This window comes from Tauraco erythrolophus, chromosome 5, assembly GCF_009769465.1.
Source record: "Tauraco erythrolophus isolate bTauEry1 chromosome 5, bTauEry1.pri, whole genome shotgun sequence".
NCBI classification, from domain to species: domain Eukaryota; kingdom Metazoa; phylum Chordata; class Aves; order Musophagiformes; family Musophagidae; genus Tauraco; species Tauraco erythrolophus.
The window spans coordinates 741,259-759,903 of NC_141469.1; the positions used below are offsets into that span (position 1 = coordinate 741,259).

The 18,645-nt window shown below is 44.7% G+C and overlaps 1 protein-coding gene across 3 annotated transcripts in view; it reads right to left on the minus strand.

Annotated features, from left to right (window-relative positions):
- The window catches only part of G3BP2 (G3BP stress granule assembly factor 2), a 28,442-nt gene that overhangs the window by 6,352 nt on the left and 3,445 nt on the right, over positions 1–18,645 (minus strand). For 2 of the 3 annotated variants that reach the window (XM_086612553.1, XM_086612551.1), the window contains exons 2-9: positions 14,308–14,426; positions 10,841–10,922; positions 9,609–9,782; positions 8,616–8,706; positions 7,549–7,651; positions 5,911–6,091; positions 4,840–4,938; positions 365–467 (exon numbers count right to left, since the gene is read on the minus strand). In XM_086612553.1, the coding sequence (XP_086468679.1) occupies positions 365–467; positions 4,840–4,938; positions 5,911–6,091; positions 7,549–7,651; positions 8,616–8,706; positions 9,609–9,782; positions 10,841–10,922; positions 14,308–14,402 (928 nt within the window). In that variant the 5' untranslated portion in view covers positions 14,403–14,426. The remainder of the gene's footprint in view (positions 1–364; positions 468–4,839; positions 4,939–5,910; positions 6,092–7,548; positions 7,652–8,615; positions 8,707–9,608; positions 9,783–10,840; positions 10,923–14,307; positions 14,427–18,645) is intronic. The other variant, XM_086612552.1, reaches the window with a different exon arrangement.

Below are 18,645 nucleotides of genomic sequence, written 5' to 3' on the forward strand. Positions count from 1 at the left end.
AGATCTCGCTTCCAAGGCTCAGCAAAATTCGAGGACACGGAACAAAACGTGTCCAAACACGTCCAATACCAAATGCTGGTATTTTCACACCAGCATTTCAGAACGGCATCAAGCCACGTGAAAAGTATTTGAGCACTTAAGCAAGTGGCCTGATTATTAAAAAACATTTCAACCAAAGAGAAGCTTGGAAATAATGCCTCATCTTCCCAACAACTCATCACCAGCTTGGACTCCAAATCGCATTGCTCTATTTCTAGTTGAAAGCAGTAGGAACAGCCAGTTCATTATCAGCCAAATACAACACAGACACGACCCATCAAGGAGACACCACTCATCAACCACTCAACTAGCTGATCCACGTTACCTGGTCGAGGTCCTCGGGGTGGAAAACCCGGTCTTTCCCTGGGACGTTGCTCACGTACACGAGGAGGTTGAGACTGAGCTTCAGGTTTCGTTTCAACTCTTGGCTAAAACAGGAGAACATGCGTAATTAAACACCGGTCCCATAAAAAGAAACCCCAAACTCAAAACTCACCAAACCAAAAAAAGCCCACAACACAAGACATAGATAGTGGCATGCACAAAACAAACTCCAGAAGATATACATCCATGTCAATGTGTTTGGGAATACGTTTTTTTCACCGCTATAAATTCCTCTGTACCAATCCAGGACTGCAGTGTTCAGTTATATCTGCTAAAGGGTGCAAAGCAAACGTCTCTCAATCAGAGCATCTCCCCAAAACATGGCTAAGGTGAATTTTCCATGTTTGACCAGGCATCGAGACCCCAACGCTCCGTTACTCAAGAATTCCTCGACCTAACTACAAACTCCACAAAGATCAAATGAAGCTTCCTCACGCCAAGCTCAGAATTCATGGATTAGGAGGCAGTCCGAGATGAACACAAAGAGATGGGCAAACCTCATTTTCTGTCTGAGTCCCTGAGGGATTCTTTTCCTCGAGTGCAGGACAACTATAAGGAAACTACCAAAAAGAAAGAGAAGAACAAAACAAAAGCCCTCAGAAGTGTAGTAAGTCTTTCTGGTACAATAAAGCCACCTGAAATGACAATTTCTGCAGACTATCTGCTGAGGACGTTCTGCAATTTTCCTAACGTCAAGACCATGATGTTCAAAGTACATAGCTTCATGCTTTCAGGAACTAGAACACTTATTTCATTATTTTTGTAAGCAAAAAATGCTTTTAAAGATAATTTGAGAAAAAGAGACAGAACAATAAAAAACAGTTCTATGCAGCCTGTTGGTTACTGAAGCCACTTCCAACATTTTTCAAATTCCATTTTGTGTACAGCAGTCCAGCTGCTGCTTCTGTGCTGAGTTCTTATCTTAGAAAAACAAAATTATCCTTAGGAGCATAGAGAAGAACACTTCTTCCAAGGAAGATTAGACACAAGGTCAAGGCCCAGACTGCTGCGGAGAACTAGTTTATGTTAAACATCTCCTTTATTTTCCTTGGAGGACTTCAAGACAACTGGCAGTTCCAGCTAAAGAGAACCTCGCAGGGGTAAAAGGACTGTATTTTCCACCAAACATGCAGGTATTGGGCACCAAATAAATGCTTCAGCCCTTCTATCACCCACGCTCTACCCAGCTACGCATTAGCTTGTCTTTCCAATGTTTCTGGGACCCTTTCTCCGATTTCAAGCATAAGCTAGAAAAATCAGCCTTGCTGTTAAATCTCTTTTCATCGTACCTCCTCAGGGGTCACTGGAGCTCCCCTGCCATCCTTCACTCCCACGTCTTTACCACATTGTCAGTAATACCTCAAAAGCCAATACAGTCAGATCCTCATTCCTTAGATACTCATGGCTAACAGGCTTAAGCGCTCGGTCCGTCCGTCAGCCGCAGCGAAGACGGGCTGAGTCCCTGATGTCCTGCCATTAAATCCCGAGTAACAGATTTTACCCGCGTTTCACGGAACGTCTCACCTATCCCACAAACGCGCTCTGTCTACCCAAACAACAAACAGCTCATCACATCAGTTACTTTCCAACCAGCACCATCCCTTTTAAGAGCGGAAGGCTGCCCGAAGAGGAAAGCACTTGGGCAAAAGCGTGCTCTCCCAAAACACTGGCATCATGAGCAGCGTCCCAAGATTCCTGTTAAGGGCTGCCGGTCACTGGCCAAGCAGCTAATTGCCACTCTCACTTCACGGAGAGCACGGAAAGCAGACTGAAAGGCACAGAATAAGGTTTTCAACAGAGGACTACCGAAGGAGAGATCAGCCCAGGAGCCAAGTGTGCCACAAACCTCAGCCTAATGGAGCTCTGAGAACAACTAAGGAAAAGGTGACATTGTCTCTTCTCTTCAGGAGCTCATCTGGGGAGGGAACGGGACCTCTTTCTGCTATGGCAGTGCTACTGGCAATGACAGCAAAACCAGTCACAAGGCAGCTCACCAACTTTGGAACTGAACAGCTCCCCGAAACAGAAGGATGGGACAGAAAGAGCAAGAGAAGAGGTGGCTCCAAAGGCCGGTACGATTCTATTTTTGACACCTTACTAGGCTTAAAAGTTTCTCTCAAGTGAGATGCCTGCCACCGTCAAAACGCACGCATGAAAGAACCAACTAGCCAAGCAAGAAACCACACTCCACGTGAAACACAACAAAAAACCCCACATGCTCTCAGCAGAATTCCAGCAGTGAGGTCGGATGCACACCTCGTACAGCTGCCACGCTGTCTCGGAGGGAAACGCGAACCACACGACGTACTGAAAGCACCCATCCATCACTTCCACAAAGGTGCTACAGGTTACAGAAGTCTATCTGGAGTCTGGCCAGATTTAACGTGGTGAGAGAACGCAGCGTCTACAAACGGATCTTTCCCTAAAACACCACTTCCAAGGCAGAAGACAAGAGTGAGGGAGCACCCTGCCTGCCCCCGTCCCTCCGGCACCCCTGCGACAGCTGACGTGTTAGTGCGACTGGGAGGCCAGAATATCTGGAAACCCTATCAAGAGAAGGGCTGGTTTACCAGTGTGGGCAGGCTGACTTCTAGTTGCCCACAAGAAGAAAAAGAGCAAGAAATGCTGACCTGCTTTAATGCCACAGCTGTAAACAAACAGGAACTGAACTGCTTTCTACCCAAAACAGTACGTGTGCCGTCTGTTGAGGGGTTCTGAGTTCACACTACAGAGGCTGTGTTTTTAACTTGGTAAAAGACGGGGGAAAACCGGAGTGATGCGGAGAAGGGAATGAGAAGGACAGTCACGAGCTGCTCTGTAACATCACCGACGCTGGCCAGAACAGCATCCCCTAGGAGCCACCCCACCAACTAGCGTGATGTGCCCTCCTCGGCTACACGGACAGTGCCTGGCACCAACACATGCAAGAGAAGAGGAAAAAACTGCTACTGATCTGTAAGCCCTTGTAGAAGTTCTTTGGGTGCCCCTTTTACCAGCCTGCTGTATGCCATGTCAGAAAAGGGGACAAGAAGAGGAGCTACGAACGGACTGATGCTGTCTCCAGAGGAGCTTTGAAATCCTTGCCACTTGGGCACTGGTCAGCAACTTCCACGCACGTTTACTTAAACACCAAGTCACAGCACAAGTTGTCTAAAAGGCAGAAGGCACCTACAAGCTGTATTCTGCTCCCTCGTACAGAAAATCTGAAAGGCTTTTTGCAGTCATAGTACAAAAACCCACCCTCTCTCCTGCAAATAAATCAAACCCAATTTTGGTTTTGCATAAGGAAAATCTATTCTGTACTAGAAAAAAAACAGTTTTTACATCTCAAACATCACCTGAAGGCTCAAAGCCCTGCTGAAGCTGATGAAGACAGGCAGGCTTCCCAGCTCATTACACAGCCATGACCTTATTTCCACGACAGCCCTGTCAGACCAGAAGCAACACCATACAAGGTGCTGGTTTTCTGATCGTTGAGGTTTTGGGTTTATTTTTGTTTTCTTTTCTAACACGCATTTGGCTGAAGGGCAGTCCTAGACAGGTTCCTCTCTGTGGGTAAAAAATGGAGAAGAAACCAGAGCAAAAGCAACAGCTGCAATAACCCAGCTGCTCTACTGAGAACTGCAGTCTTTTAAGAAGGTTGGACACGAGCTGCTGCGACTTACAGGGCTTTGGTACACAGCATCAGTAGAAGAGGTTAAAGCACACATTTTCTATTTTTTATATTTTTTATGTACATGGAGGCAGCTGAATTGAGAGTCTCAGACGGTGTCGCACCAGCTTGGCGTGCGCAGGACACGAGCTTCCACCCGGTCAAACTTTCCTTCCTCTTTCCCCTCCTCACCCAGTCAACCTCGGAATGGGAAGACAGCATTGTCCCGGCAAGGACATGGGAATCCTTCCATTCCTCACACAGTCATAAGTTGGTACAGGGTTCTCTGGCAAGTAAATTATAAATGGATAACGAAATCCAGCATGTTGCTGTAGATATCAGCCTTACAAGGCAATCTTGCACCTTCTCGGAAACGATGACATCCCTTTTGATTTATGGGGCACTTCCACCAACGAAACACCCCTTTCAAACACACTTTCGAAAACTACCATTTTGCGGGGAGTTGAGTTTTTGTTTCTTTTTTTTTCCCCCTTACAAATCAAACCATATCCCATTAAGATAGGTCAAAAAATGTCAGTAGCGATTTCCTGTTTCCACAGGAACAGATTTTCATGTCACCATCACCCAAGGTTACACCTGTTACGTGTACGTGCCTTCGCTTGCGACAACAAGGTGAGTGCATTAACATTTAAGACACGATTAATCGGTGCAATTTAAGTCAAACAAATCGATCTGTTAATTCAAAAAACTGAAGCAGTTTGCAGAAGTAATGAGACAATCCAAGGTGTTCACAGATGGGTTACCTGTGAGACTGGTGCTTTAACATGGGGTGGAATTCCAGAGGAAGAAACAGTACCACTAGGAGGCAGGTTTTTACTGGTCACTGAAGCCCAAGAGAAAGCCTGCAGGAAATGCAACAAACCTAGGCTACTCATCATGGCAAACCACTGACATTCCTACAGGGAAACTCGTCTGCGGAAAACACACTTTCGGTTCATATCTGACTGTTACATAACTGTTGTGCGAGCATTACAACGGAGACACAGCAGGATTTGCAGTTCCAGCCCTCTGTGGGCTCCAACGGCGTGGAGCGAGCGTGCCCACTATGGCTGGGTGAGTGAGCCCGCTTCCCTTGGCATCCCCAGATCACTGCTTTCCACGGAGTTAGCAACCTAGGACTGAAAACCCTGTAGTGTTCAGTGTCTTCTGCACGAAGGAAGAAAGCGGATGCCAGAAGTCAGAAGTAAAAACGGAAAAGAGAAAAAGGATTGGAAAAAAAAAAATAAAATAAGGGAGACACGCTGGAGCTAGAAAATGAAAAGTCTCTCCAGCTTCCACCGGTTCCTCCCATCTCGTTCAAACTACCTAAGGGTAAGGACCAGGTGACGCACGGAGTGCACGGTGGTTTTTAGGATCAGGCATCCTGCCTCTAAGGGAGACACTCGATGCCCCCATATGGATTCTGAACCTACACCGCCAGCAATTTTGCAAGTGTCAATGCATTATGGTTCTTTTCAAGGAAGAGCAGTGGTTCCCATTGTATGAGAGTTTTGTGGGTGGTAGCTTGAGGTGTTTTCTTAACATATGCTAACTGCACATTTAAAAAGGTTTACACATGCATAAAACCAACACACACACTCAACAAGCAGAGCATTAAATTTACCACAGGTGACTTGAGCAGCACTTAAAACCAACATTCTTTCCTTTTACAGTTAAACTTTGCTTTTTCACAAGTTCAAGGTTCAAGTCTAGCTGTTCAGACAGCACGGCACTGAAAAGAGGTGCCAGTTTGGCCACTCAAAAAGGCTAAGTGCAAGACCAAATCTTCTGATTTACCATCTGCACCTAGAAGCACAGATAGGACTTTAACTAACCTTTGGTGGTTCTTGTGGCAGTGAAACAGGTTCCACAGGAGGTGGAGACGGAGACTTCTCTTCCAGCTCCTCCAGGGTCTTCTCTTCTACTTCAGCTTTCAGCTCCTCCGTTTTCGTTTCCGATTCCAATTCCGGCTCAGGTTCGTGAGACGATTCTTCCAGCGCCTCCTCTATCCCATTGCTACAACAATCAAACACGTTTTATGCAGTTTATCAATGGCTTTGTATTTGATGCCTTTTTATAAACTATGCTACGGTAATGACTGGTACCAAAAAGATCGTTCTACCACACGGTACCTACGTACAGAACAATGTGAGAAGTTAAGCTATACCCCTTAGCTGCACGCAAAGCCAGATTTTACTCCTGCTGCAGCAAAGACATCTTCTACAATTCTCTGCAGAGAATCCCCCAGACATATAAACCCTTTAAGGAACAGGTGCTAAACTGAAGAACTGCTGCTCCTAAAAGAACACAAGCACAACAGAGACCAACGGAAGATTGAGCTACACACATAAATGAAGCCAATTTTGGAACGAAACCCGCAGCTTATTTACAAAAATGCCATACGAGTTCCTTACCAAAGGAGCTGTAAGTCTTGTTTACTGAAAACCACATGCAGCTTCTCTACTCTCTGTGTTGGAAACGTGATGGATCTGAAGTTCTTCAGTTCTCTCTTCAGACACCCCAAAAGCTTACCAAATTCCAAATACTCGTGCCTATGCAGCTCCTGCCACAGGTTAGCATACACCTAAGTGACAACCTGATGAACGTTGCCTTTACAGCTTCTTTCCAACTGGCAGGGTAACCCAAAACCCAGACCTGACTAATGCTTTTAGGCATGAAAAGCTTCCTGCATCATAATGAGCAAGTCACCGCCAGAATTCCAGCAGACTCTCCTATTCCGTAAGATTTCTCATGAAAAGCGTTATGTGATCAGCGTTCAGTGTTATCACTGATGCACTTAACAGACCTCATCTAGAGATGTCGTCAGTGTTTTTGTTTTGGTTTGTTTTTTTAACAAAAGGCCCCTTAAAAGGCATTCCTACGTTTCAAAAAAAAGCACACGGTTTTGGTGCTGTTTGTTTCTTTGGGTTTGTGGGGTTTGTTGGTTTGGTTTTTCTAATAAAAAGTGTTTCTTATCAAAACATAAAGCAATTTTTTTCTTTAGTCTTGTTTAGATTTTAAGATACTCAAGACAGAGGCCTATTCTTCCTATACAGCTGTACAGCAACTTCTCAAAAGTTGCCAGTGCTACCCCAATTTGAGCAGTAACATACCATTAACCATCCCTTTGTTAATCCATTTGCTGACACTAGTTACATCATGTCAACTCGTCGTTACAAGCTTATCTGACCAAGACTCCATTAAGTGTGTACATAAACATGGTTGCTACTTTTTCACCTCGCATTTGAAACCAGAAGTGAAAATAACTAACAAACATAAGAACATCCTCCACTCTACATTCAAGAAGCGATGTTTCAAAATAACGTAACGTTTACTTAAGACAGATTCGTATGGAGTTAAGTGTAGTTTCCTAAACTAACTGCTAAATCACATCCAGAATCCAAAGCCAAAGTAATCCTGTCGTTTTTCCTAAAAAAAAGCAACTTCATATAATAAAAAGATGGACTTCTTACGTTACAGGATGGTTTTCATAGTAAGTACTGCTTGCATTCTCTTGCACGGGCTCAGGTGACGGTTGTCTTTCCTCCTGCTCCTCTTCCACCTCTTCCTCAGACTCTGACACAAAAAGAAAAACCTTCTTGAACATCCCTGCAAGCGTGCACGAGCCACACTTAAAATAAAAGCATATTTAACTAGTAGGAACCAAAATAAAGCCTCATCAACAAAATAAGGCAAAATTAGCTGCAAGAAAAGACAGAAGACCCTTCCACTCGGTCAAGAGGCTTTGTTTCTTACTATTTTCACAAAAAGGAGAAACTGGAGACATATCGCTGCTGGGAAGTTCTGGGAAGAGGGTTCGAGGGTCTTTTAAAGCAGCAGATGCCTTTCACACGGTGGCAGTAAAAGAAAGATTGCACTATCAGCTCATAAACCTCAGTACCTAAAACTAACAAGATCAACCCCAAATACAAGGATGACTGCCTAGGACGCTTTGTTCCACAGAGCTGAGATGAAAAAATTGCAGAAATTACCCAGTGAACACATGTATATACAGTCTGGCTGCACTCTGGTTCGCTTTGCCTCGGTGAACAGAGGGAAAAAAACCCACCCAGGTCGAGTTCAGCCCCTGAGTAGAAACGAATTACTGAATGTGATGACGACGTCCAAGTGAACTACATGTCGGATTTGAAAAGCCAATTAGATTCTTTCTTCAAATGACTTTACCTAGAAATTTGACTCATCAGAGAAATCAAGTCTCCCAGATGACACCAGTGGCAGGGAAGGTACTATTGCTTATTATTTCCATTCTCTGACAAGCCTCAGCCACCCTGAGCTGGTTCAGCCTTTCAAGGAGTAAGGTACTACTGCACCACGTTCATTTTACAGAGTGCTGTGGACCAGCAGATAGTTCCAGCAATAGAATCTCTATCCCCGCCTCAGCCCCCTCCCAAAATACTACGCTCCTTAAGAATGCAATACAGTTCCCATCTTTCCTTCTCCTATAGGTGCTTCCAAAAGCTCTGCCTACGTGCTAGAGGAACAAGAAAAAGACAAACTCTACTGGTACAGTTCTTCTCACCTTCATCAAGTTCTCCTTCTGAATCCCCAAATACTTCATCTTCGTATCTGAAGATATCATTATGGACGTAGAACTTGTTCGGAACAGAACCCTGTAAAAGAGCAACATGTATTTTTTTTGCTATACAGTATATTAGCAGACCACAATCAGGATGGATTACAGCTATAAACTTCGGGAAACACACCAGCATTTTGGAACAGGACTATTGCACTAAAGCCATTTTCTAAGTGGTACCTCTTGGCTATGCAAACAACTGAATCCTAGCTTTGCCCAGCTGTAAAAGCAAGTTTCAAGCAGAATAAAACTCAATTTTGCTAAGTCACGGCCATCGTAGGTTCTAACTAAACATGAAGTCCCTCAGTTTCATCAAGGAATTTGAATTTTCCCTATTACAAATACTCTACCACCATAAAACAGAACAAACTTTCACGGAGTGACTGTATGCTTATAGCATTGCATACGAAAACAATGAAGAAATTCAACAAGACTCTAAAACATTAATCCCCAAGCACACAACAGTTTGTGACCAAGTGTGGGGAAAGAAGGAGAAAGAACACAAGACACCCTTCACCCTTCCACAGCTGTGTTCTCACCAAAAGATGAATTTGAGCAGCAACTTGCGCAGCATCAACCCACACTTGCATTTGCCAGCAGTCTTGAAGAAAGTACAAGACTACACTCGAGATTTGATCTGCTGAGTTGAACAGTATCTTTTAAAATTCATTTGTGCCAACGGCAGATCCCAAACAGAAGCTCTCATTTGCTCGGTATTACTGTTCCAGTACTTCCAAGTCTAAGAAAATAAAACTGCTCAGGACAGGTCCAGCACACTCGTTTCTCTGCACTCACACACTGTGACACATCTAATGATGGCCTCCGGGCCAAGCTCTAAAAGTCAGCTCCTATTTTTTGCCCCAGTATGACAAACTGTAGCTACAGGTCAGGTTTCCATCATCGTTATTTGAAGTCGAAGACAATTTTACATATACTTACTTCTGGAGCGAGCACAAAAGTCTGCATGAACTTCCTCATGGGCTGCCCGTTGTTGGAGAGCTCTCCCATGACTTGCACAACCACCCCATCGCTCAGAGTGGCGTGAGCATCCACGTGGCGAATCTTGGTGTGGCACTCGCTGAACTGTAACGACATCACCTTCTTGTGTATCTCCTAGAAACAGAGAGTTTCACGTTAGCTACGTCGAGTTTCGTACCCAGCTTTACAGCTTTTAAAAACCTGAGTCTGGACTAACACGAAAAAGCACCCCACTGAAGCTCAAAACGGAAACACAGGAACTAAGAAGTATCTTTCACTGAGAACAGTCCATCTGAGCTCATCTAATTTTCATTCTGAAGTTTTCCATCAGTATTCAAGTACTTCTCAGAGTGGTCAAATAGCATACAATTGGCTATCCCATTTTTCCAGCTGTATTACAACATATGACTTATTTTAAGGCTTTCATTTTTTAAAGGGATCTGTGAGAGGGACAGGATTTATCTTGTGTTAGAAAAAAAAAAAACCACCCACGAACAATCTGCCACCCCTCAAACAAGAAAACCCAACCCTCTACGCATCCACAAAATACCCAGATGTCACAGAAGGGGGTAACATCTGCACTGCTGAGACTTTTGTGCTGCCAAATCAGCTTCTGCTCGTGCAAGGAGAAGAAACCAAACCTGCCCCGGGCTTAGTGCCACATTGCTCAAAGAGGTGAGTACCACATGAACAGATGCCCCTGGGTGACAGATGTTATTCTGCTCAAAAGATACAACCAAAGTTAAAACTTGTTTCCTGGACTTAATTCACCTCTTCAAAAGTTATCTTCCACTTTAAGAAAACTCCACTCACAGAAGAGTTCGGTAACACAGAGAATTCCATGTAACTCGCAGAGATCAAGTCCCCTTCCTAAGGAACCACTTCTAACTAAAATTAAATACAGCAACACCACAAGTCTAACAGGTCGTCTTGATTTTGTTTCTCAGCCCAAATATGTTTTTCTGCAGTCCAGATGCAAAGCTGATGAATCAAGCACAACCCCCAGTAAAAGCAGCAACCATCAAACAAGCAAATTCAATCCTACAAATTCCTATCTGCCTCTGAACAGGAAGCAGGATCACAATGCATTCTTTACCAGATAAGAAAGTCAAAGTAATTGGTAAAGAAAAAGTGATTTATACAAGTAAGTTCTGAACATCCATGTGGACTACAGGACTGATTTTGATACGCACAGCTTGACCATACACTGCTTCTTGCGGTTTCCCACTGGCATCCAGTCCTCCATGGACGTAAGAAGAATTCCTGCCGTAAAACCTGCAAGGGAAGAGATACAAAGGTGATAGCAGTGTAAAATCAGAACCAAATCCAACAAGTATTTGAGCTTAAAGTTGTAGAGCTGAACGCATCAGGAATTTCGGCACAAACAGCAACTCACGACACGCCTTCTACTTCCAAAGCTCCAAGAACACAGGAACAAACAAGCTTAATATTGAGTATTCCAGTTTGCCCAAGATCCATAGCAAGCTCCAAAATCAGTCTCAACCCTTCACTTGCTCCCTTTAAGCAGGGTGGCCATTGTGGCTTGAAGGTTCCCCAACATGCAAGTCACCTGCCCGTGCCAAAGGTGGTGTCTCTACCCAGCCAAGGCGTGGGCCTGGGGAGGAACAACCTGCCTGCTTCTGCTTTCCACCTCCGTGCTCTTCGAAGCTTCAGGCAGCAGGGTGGGATTCTGCCTTGGATTCAGACCGCGCAGACAACTTGTTTGACCAGCCAACCCACCTCCCCATCTATCCTGGCTTTCTGCTATATACGTGGCTGTTATTTCACACGTCAGCCTTCTCGGGAGCAATGGCCAGCGAGCTCATTACAAATGCCCCAAGTATCAGAAAAGACCAGATTCCTCTTCGGCACCACAGCCCCCAGAAGAAATGCTGTCTGAAATCAAGCATAAAAACACCAGCAAACAAAAGGAGGCCAAACAAAACTGTGCCTCACTACTGCCACACCAAGGGCTGGATTCAGCACCAGACGTAGCCCCCAAAATGTTCTCTCTTAGAGCAGCCTCTATTGTGTAACTTGTGACACAAACCTAATATTCCATATTTATGCCACTCAACAAGCAGCAGTTGTAGTTTTGGTCTTGTAAATAGCACAAACCTCTCCACCTCTCCAAGAAAAACAAACCTTAAGACCCTTTCTTGACCCAATTTCTGGAATGAATTTCAAAAGCACATATTTTTAATACGTAATATCCAGAGATTTGCTTCAAGATCTTTTTGCACTTTCAATCCACTTCCAAATTTTGAGCCTGGAATAGTCCAAGTTTTGCGTTGGATTTTTACTGCCAGCTTATAAAGCTTTGCCTGGTCTATCAATTCAAATGCACAGAAAATATTAAGCATTTGTCACATGCAAATCCATCTTTGCCTACCCATAACCACTGGATAAGTTTTGGATAATGCCCAGCAACATGATACTTGGTACTCTTCTCAAGCTCTCAGTAGAATAAACCAGTTACCAGCTGTCCAAGCTCCCTTACCGCTGCAAGAAGGACCACCGAGCATCAAGAAACCATGAAAACCCAAACCTTTCTGTGGCAGCGAGCAAGTTGTTGTTCTGTAACGTTTTTGGACTAGAGCCCTTGATGAAAACACAATTCCTGCAAGAAGGTAAACTCTATGGACAATTCCCTGTTCCCACTCAACGTACCACATAATTTAGAAAGCTGCATTTCGGAGCTGTTCGAGTAAAGCCTGAGATTCAGAAGGGTGAGAGTGATATCTAGTACCAAAGTTGTCTTCAACAGGCTAAATGTCTCTGAAGACATCTTTTCTCCTCCCACGTACACTTGTGTCAATTTTGCATCACTCCAAGCTGGAAACATGAGTCTGCATCCCAAAAGTCCCAGGACCACCAACCCTGTAACGCTCCCATGGTGCGTGTTAATAACCACGCCGTGGAAGTAGCACTGCCCTACTAAGGGCAAGCAGGAGGGAAGGCCAGCCTGGACCAGCTGGCTGCTCTGCTTTGACTGGAGCAGTCAGGGAAGAAAAACACACTGAGCATATCGTGCTGCTTGAATCACAACACACGCTCCCCGTCCAAATCCTGCCAAGGTTCCCGTCGCTATCGTTAGAGATAAACGCTCTTACGAGCAAAATCAAAGACTTTCCAGCATCAAGTCTGAGGCATGGGTGATCTACCCCAACACACAGTTTAACTGTCATTGAAAAGATATGTTACAAAAGGAAAAGGCAATCTCGCTGTCGAAGCAATATAATTCTCCCTCTGCCTTTCATATCAAGCTGTGGAGCGTGGCCTAATCATCCCTCATCAACACTTCTCTGTCTCTCTGTTTCTGCAAACAATTCCCAGGTTTCAGAGCAAAACGACAGCACGCTTCACAAGAACCTTCTCTTACCAACTCGGCCTTCTCTATCATTCCGAAACGATCCTCCTGTTCCAGTATCAGGGTTTCCACTGCACCATTTGCTCACAACATAATTGTTGCCCTGAAACACTGGTACTGTCCCACCCTTTTTAAGTCTCTTAAAAGAATTCCGACCACCTGACCTTTCCAGGCAATGGACTGTTAGGGATATCAAGATGATGCTAACTGCTGACAGACCTGCCTAAGAGGTGCCTCCGAGGCACAAGATCCTTTCCAGGGCTCCTGGGGAAAAGAGCCAGGCACGACACGTACCCAGGGAACGCAGTTCTCGGGTCAGAGAGAGCTGTCAGGTCGTGTACCAGGTACCCGTGTGTGACATGGACATACTTGTCCAGTCGTTGATCTGATCCGACTCAAGTTTTGAGGGTGAGGAAAAATGCAGCAATTGCTAAAAATCCTGCTTTTAGCTTCTGTTAGATTGCTAAATATAGATTCGGAAGGCCTGGAATACACTGCTCAGACATCTTAAAAATAGATTTAAACAGAGAAAACAACACGGTTCCACAGCAGTTCCGTGATTTAAGTCAAAACGATACCACTCGTTTTCCCTACCTCAAAGCTACAGATGAAAAGAGGCATTATTCAAAAGACTGAATTCTTCAGTGAGCCATCTGAGAGCTCCAACTTGCCCTCAGACGGGCCAATTTTTCACCATCAATATGATGTCGAGTTCTAAGACAAGAGCAAGTCAAGCAGCGACTGCTTTTTTCTTTTTATTCACTGGCAGAGCTACTTTCACCTGTATTTATTACAAGTCCATGCTGCTCTGAGTCCAAAAGTGGAAATGCAAAATCTTAAGCGACAAGCTGCATGTAGCCAATCAAAATAATAATAAAAAAAAAGACGGGAAAAAAAAGAAGGAAGAAACACATTCAGAGTAGCACTTAGCACACAGGGACCAAAAACCTACTGTGTTTTCCACCTCCAAAGTGGAAGTCCTTTATCTGCCATTTTCGTTCCTTTTTTGAAAAATATTTCTGGAATATATGTCCACATTACCATTTTATCAGTTGAGAAGCAGCTCACTTTTCCACACAGGAAATACTTGTAGACCATGCCATACATCCATATGATCAGACTTGGTTCTAGAGCCTAACAAGCCTTCGGTGAAATGAAATAATTTTCCAAGAGCCCAAAAGTTAGCCAGGTGCATTTCGTCCCATCCTCCGAAATGAATGTTCATCTGATTTACAATGAACAGTACACACTTTTGTTCAAAACCTTGAGTTCTGCATGTGAAGGTGTTACCTGTGCAAGAAGTCAGGAGCTTTATTTAGCAGAGTGTAGTACTGTCTCACGAACTCCCGCCCTACGAGCAGGGGACTTGGCTTCTCCATCACCATTTCTTTGGTACGCAGTGTCAAATGCTGTAATTAAAAATAGTCACGTTAGTTTAAAGACAGCCCTGTATGTCACAAGTTCCCTATAAAAAGATAACCATAATGATATTAGAATTGAAAAAATTGTATGAGCAGGAACTTAAATCACACAGAACCACTCCACCAATTCGGGACACCCTCCTCCATCTCCTCTGAATAAACAGAAAGATTTCAATCGATTCATGTGTGACTTTGCCAAAGAGGGAACAGTGGAAAAAAAGTCCCTTACTGAACAGGTGCTTTAAAAAAAACCTGCAATGGCAAACAAAACCCCTTAACAAACACCCACAAATTCTGTTAAAAACCTCTAGCACCATTTATTTAACCCCTTGGCAATAAAGTGACAAACAATTCAAAATCCCAGTTCACGGGCACTGCAAACAGGAACAAGCTTTCTTAGGTCAGCCCCACCATTGCTGTATCTCAAAGCACGCCTGCTGCAAAAGGCTACTGTCACATGGGAACATGTAGTTGTAGCACCAACATTCCAAAGGAATCCTGTGCGTTGCATTTGCATTCCCTGAGGACTGGGAAGGGAAACCTTCGTGCCTCAGAGATGGTCAAAGCCTGAGGCACTACTTTTCCATGCTAACTGGTTCTGTCCCACGTTTGTCACAGAATAATTTCGGTTTGAAAGGACTTCAGGGGGTCACCTGGTTCAACCCTGGGTGCAAAGCATGACCAGTTTCTACCACGTTGCTCATTGACACACGTCCTTAATAAGGTTATTTGGTGACATGTACACAGAATTTCCATTTGCAATCGGTGCCCATCGGTGGCTGGCAGGAGGTAGGAGGTAACATATCATCCCCCCACTCCGGTCCTCCTGGCTTCAGGCTGAACAAGCTCAGCCCTCTCAGCGTCTTCCCGCTCCGGGTGCTCCAATCCTCCAACAATCCTGGTGATCCTACACCAGACCCATTGCAGCACGTCGGTTTCTTTCCGGTACTACGGAGTTAAAACTGGGAGCAATGCTCTGGGTGTCCCAGGAGCCCAAACGGAGAGGAAGCATCACTTCTGCTCACCACGCTCCTGCCTATGCAGCCCAGCACGCAACTGGCCGTCGCCACTGCATGGGCACGCTGCTGACTGCAGATCACCTTATCTGCCGGGACGCCAAGGTCCATCGAGCAAAGCTGGTGTGTATCCAGCCCCTTCCCGGCCTCTGCTCTTGCACGCAGCTTCCCATGCACTCGCAGAACTTGGTAATTTGCCTTTACTGAACTTGGTGATGTTCCTGTCAGTCCATTTCTCCAGCCTATCCCTCCAGACACTTGCTGCGGGTCACTTGAGCCCACCACCCAGGTGTTTGGGTTTTTTAAAACCAGACCTATTAAAAAGCACATCACAGCCAGCACACCTTCTTATGATGATGGCAATAAGCAAAGCACACGTGTTAACAATTGCTGGCGTACCACAGCAACACCGAGAACGCCTCTGGGTGCAAAACGTGACAATCTGTGACAAGTCCTTACGCTCCATCAGATCTACATCACGCCAGGCCTTTTCTTCATTGGAAGCTGTGCTATTTCAACAAAGGCTGCCGAAACCTTTCCGAAAACCTGAGAAAGGCAAGCATGCAATCATCACACACGGCCGATTCTTCCCTAAAAACGTGAGACAGAAGTTGGTTTACACAAAGAGTTGAGTAACATCTACCTCTGTCCATATTTCAGGCGACAGCACTACTGCTCTACATCACAGAATCCCAGTATTTTACAGGATGCCTCAGTACAATTCTTCATCTCTGCCACTGTTATTTCCTTTCATTATCTCTTCGGAGATCTCAAGAGGGGCAGCAGAGGCTTAATGAACTGTTCCGGTCCCCGAGCCATTAAAAGGCAGTAAAATAAAAATGCAGGTACTCCTTGCTATCGACATGGGTGCCATGAAACCAGGTTTTAAAAAGATTAAAATCTCCACATCCCAATTAGTATAGCACCTTCTTAAAGTCAGAGACCCGAGTCTTAGCAGGCCCGAGGGGCTCGGGGAGTAAAGGCACCAGTGAAATGTAACCCAGGATCCAAGGCATTGGCATTGACCATTTAAATAGCCTGAACCTGCAACGAATGGCATCTCTGTGTTTTACCAGGCATCAACAGACACCCCAGTGATACACATACTCTAGAAAAGCAATTTTTCCAGTTTTCAACACTATACACTCCAGAGTCAAGGAATAACGAGCGGTCTTCTAACTCGAGAAAAACAAGCCACGTTGTCAGATGAGCCTGAGCAGCCATTGGGAAGGTGCCGTAATGAGAACAAGGGGCAATGGCTTTAAACTGAAAGAGCGAAGATTTACATTAGATGTAAGGAGGAAATTTTTTACAATGCAGGTGGTTAAACACTGGAACCAGTTGCCCAGAGAAGCTGTGGCTGCCCCATCCCTGGAAGTGTTCAAGGCCAGGTTGGATGAGGCTTTGAGCAACCTGGTCCAGTGGTGTCCTGGTCCAGAGGGTGTCCCTGCCCATGGCAGGGGGGTTGGAACTGGATGATCTTTGAGGTCCCTTCCAACCCAAACTGTTCTACGATGCTATGATTCTATGAAAGAACTCCCCTCCATCATGCACACTGATAAAAACCATAAGCTACACAGACAGGGTGATGCAAACACCCATGCAATCGCTGCTCGTCCACAGGTCATCCTGCCTACATCAAGCAATTAACAAACGATTAATCAACAAGATTTAATTTCCACTCTATTCAGTATTTCTGATTCCTGTGCGACCAGGAAGACACCCTGGCTTTGCAGCGCCTTCTTGAACCGCGGATGAGCGGCAGCCACACGATTTATTTCGTCATAGACTTGCAAGCTGGAGGATTACATGGAATCTTTCTTGTCCAGACAAGGCTCTGAGGTAGGGGACCCAGAACCAGCCACCCGAGGGATGGGACTCCAGATCCGAAGGAACGTGGACACGCACCAGTGGAATACTTCTTGCTACTTCAGTTGGCCCCACTCGAGCTCGTCACAGGAACAAGTTAAGCCTACAGGCAGGACTGGATAAGCTTGTCACCGCTACCTCAAACAACCCAGTTCCCATCTTGAGTTATTTCCACGGTCACTTCTTTCAAGAAAACAAAACCAACGGGAGAGTTAACACAGAAAGGAATTATTTGTTACTCGCACGCACAGATAAGCACAGGAACAAAAGCAGAAAGGCTATTTTCCTCTGAAAAGCAACACCAAGTGCAACTGCAGGGTAGTGCCAAAATAAACAGTAACACTCATCTGACTTTCTGACAACATCCCAGCTTCTGTTAGATTCTGTTAGGTTCAAGTACAAGATTATTACAGACTTTCCTCAGCTCTGCAAAAAAAACCTTTCGATGGCCCGGGATAGCAAACGACAGCCACGATAAATAAAGCAAGAAGTTAGCCTCTGCGACAAAATGAAACTGTTCAGGACTAAAAAGCTGGGATACAGCTCACGTCAGCACAACTGCGTTGAAGTACTCGGGAACCAGCCGCTGCAATAATTTCTCAAGTCCACACGGAATTAATAGTGTACGAATTCATTTGGCCTGTAATCATCTTTACACAGAAAACTTTGTTTATTAAACTGTTTTTGTCACGTCTTCAACTAACTTAAAAAAAAAAAAACAAACAAAATAAACTATCAGCCATCAGTTTGCGAAGGAGGGCAGCAGCAATCTGTTTCTGAAGAAGTACTGAAGGTCACTACGTGTTGAGTAGTCAAAATGTTCACTGGTATGCATCTCGGTCAGTAAGAAGGTCTCACACTAGAGAAGTCTTTTTTTCCTAAAATATACGTAAGCATTCTCATATTATTTCCCTTATCTGGTAGGAAAAAGAAGTGTGAGTACTCCCTTGTGGCAAGGCATGAAGTTACCCGAGGAGGTGACTGAGCTACAGAAGGGTGATGTACATGCTCAAATTTAGGTACCCAGGGAACAGAGAACAACCTTTGGCACAAAGTCTTTGTGTGTGCCGAAAGAGGAAGTTCAAAGCCATCTCCATCCTCTTTCAAGACAGACCAACAACAGTGAGGATGCCTGGATGCTTCAGTAATCCTACTTAAAATAAAAAAGCTGAACCGAGTTCTGACCGGAGCTCAAGAAAGTGATACCTGAACTCGAAGGTAACCTCCACCAAGACAAACTCTTAAGCTTTGGGAGGGAGATGCAGGCCTCACCATTTGTTTTACTGAACAACTATGAGCAAGAACAATATTTTGGTTTATTG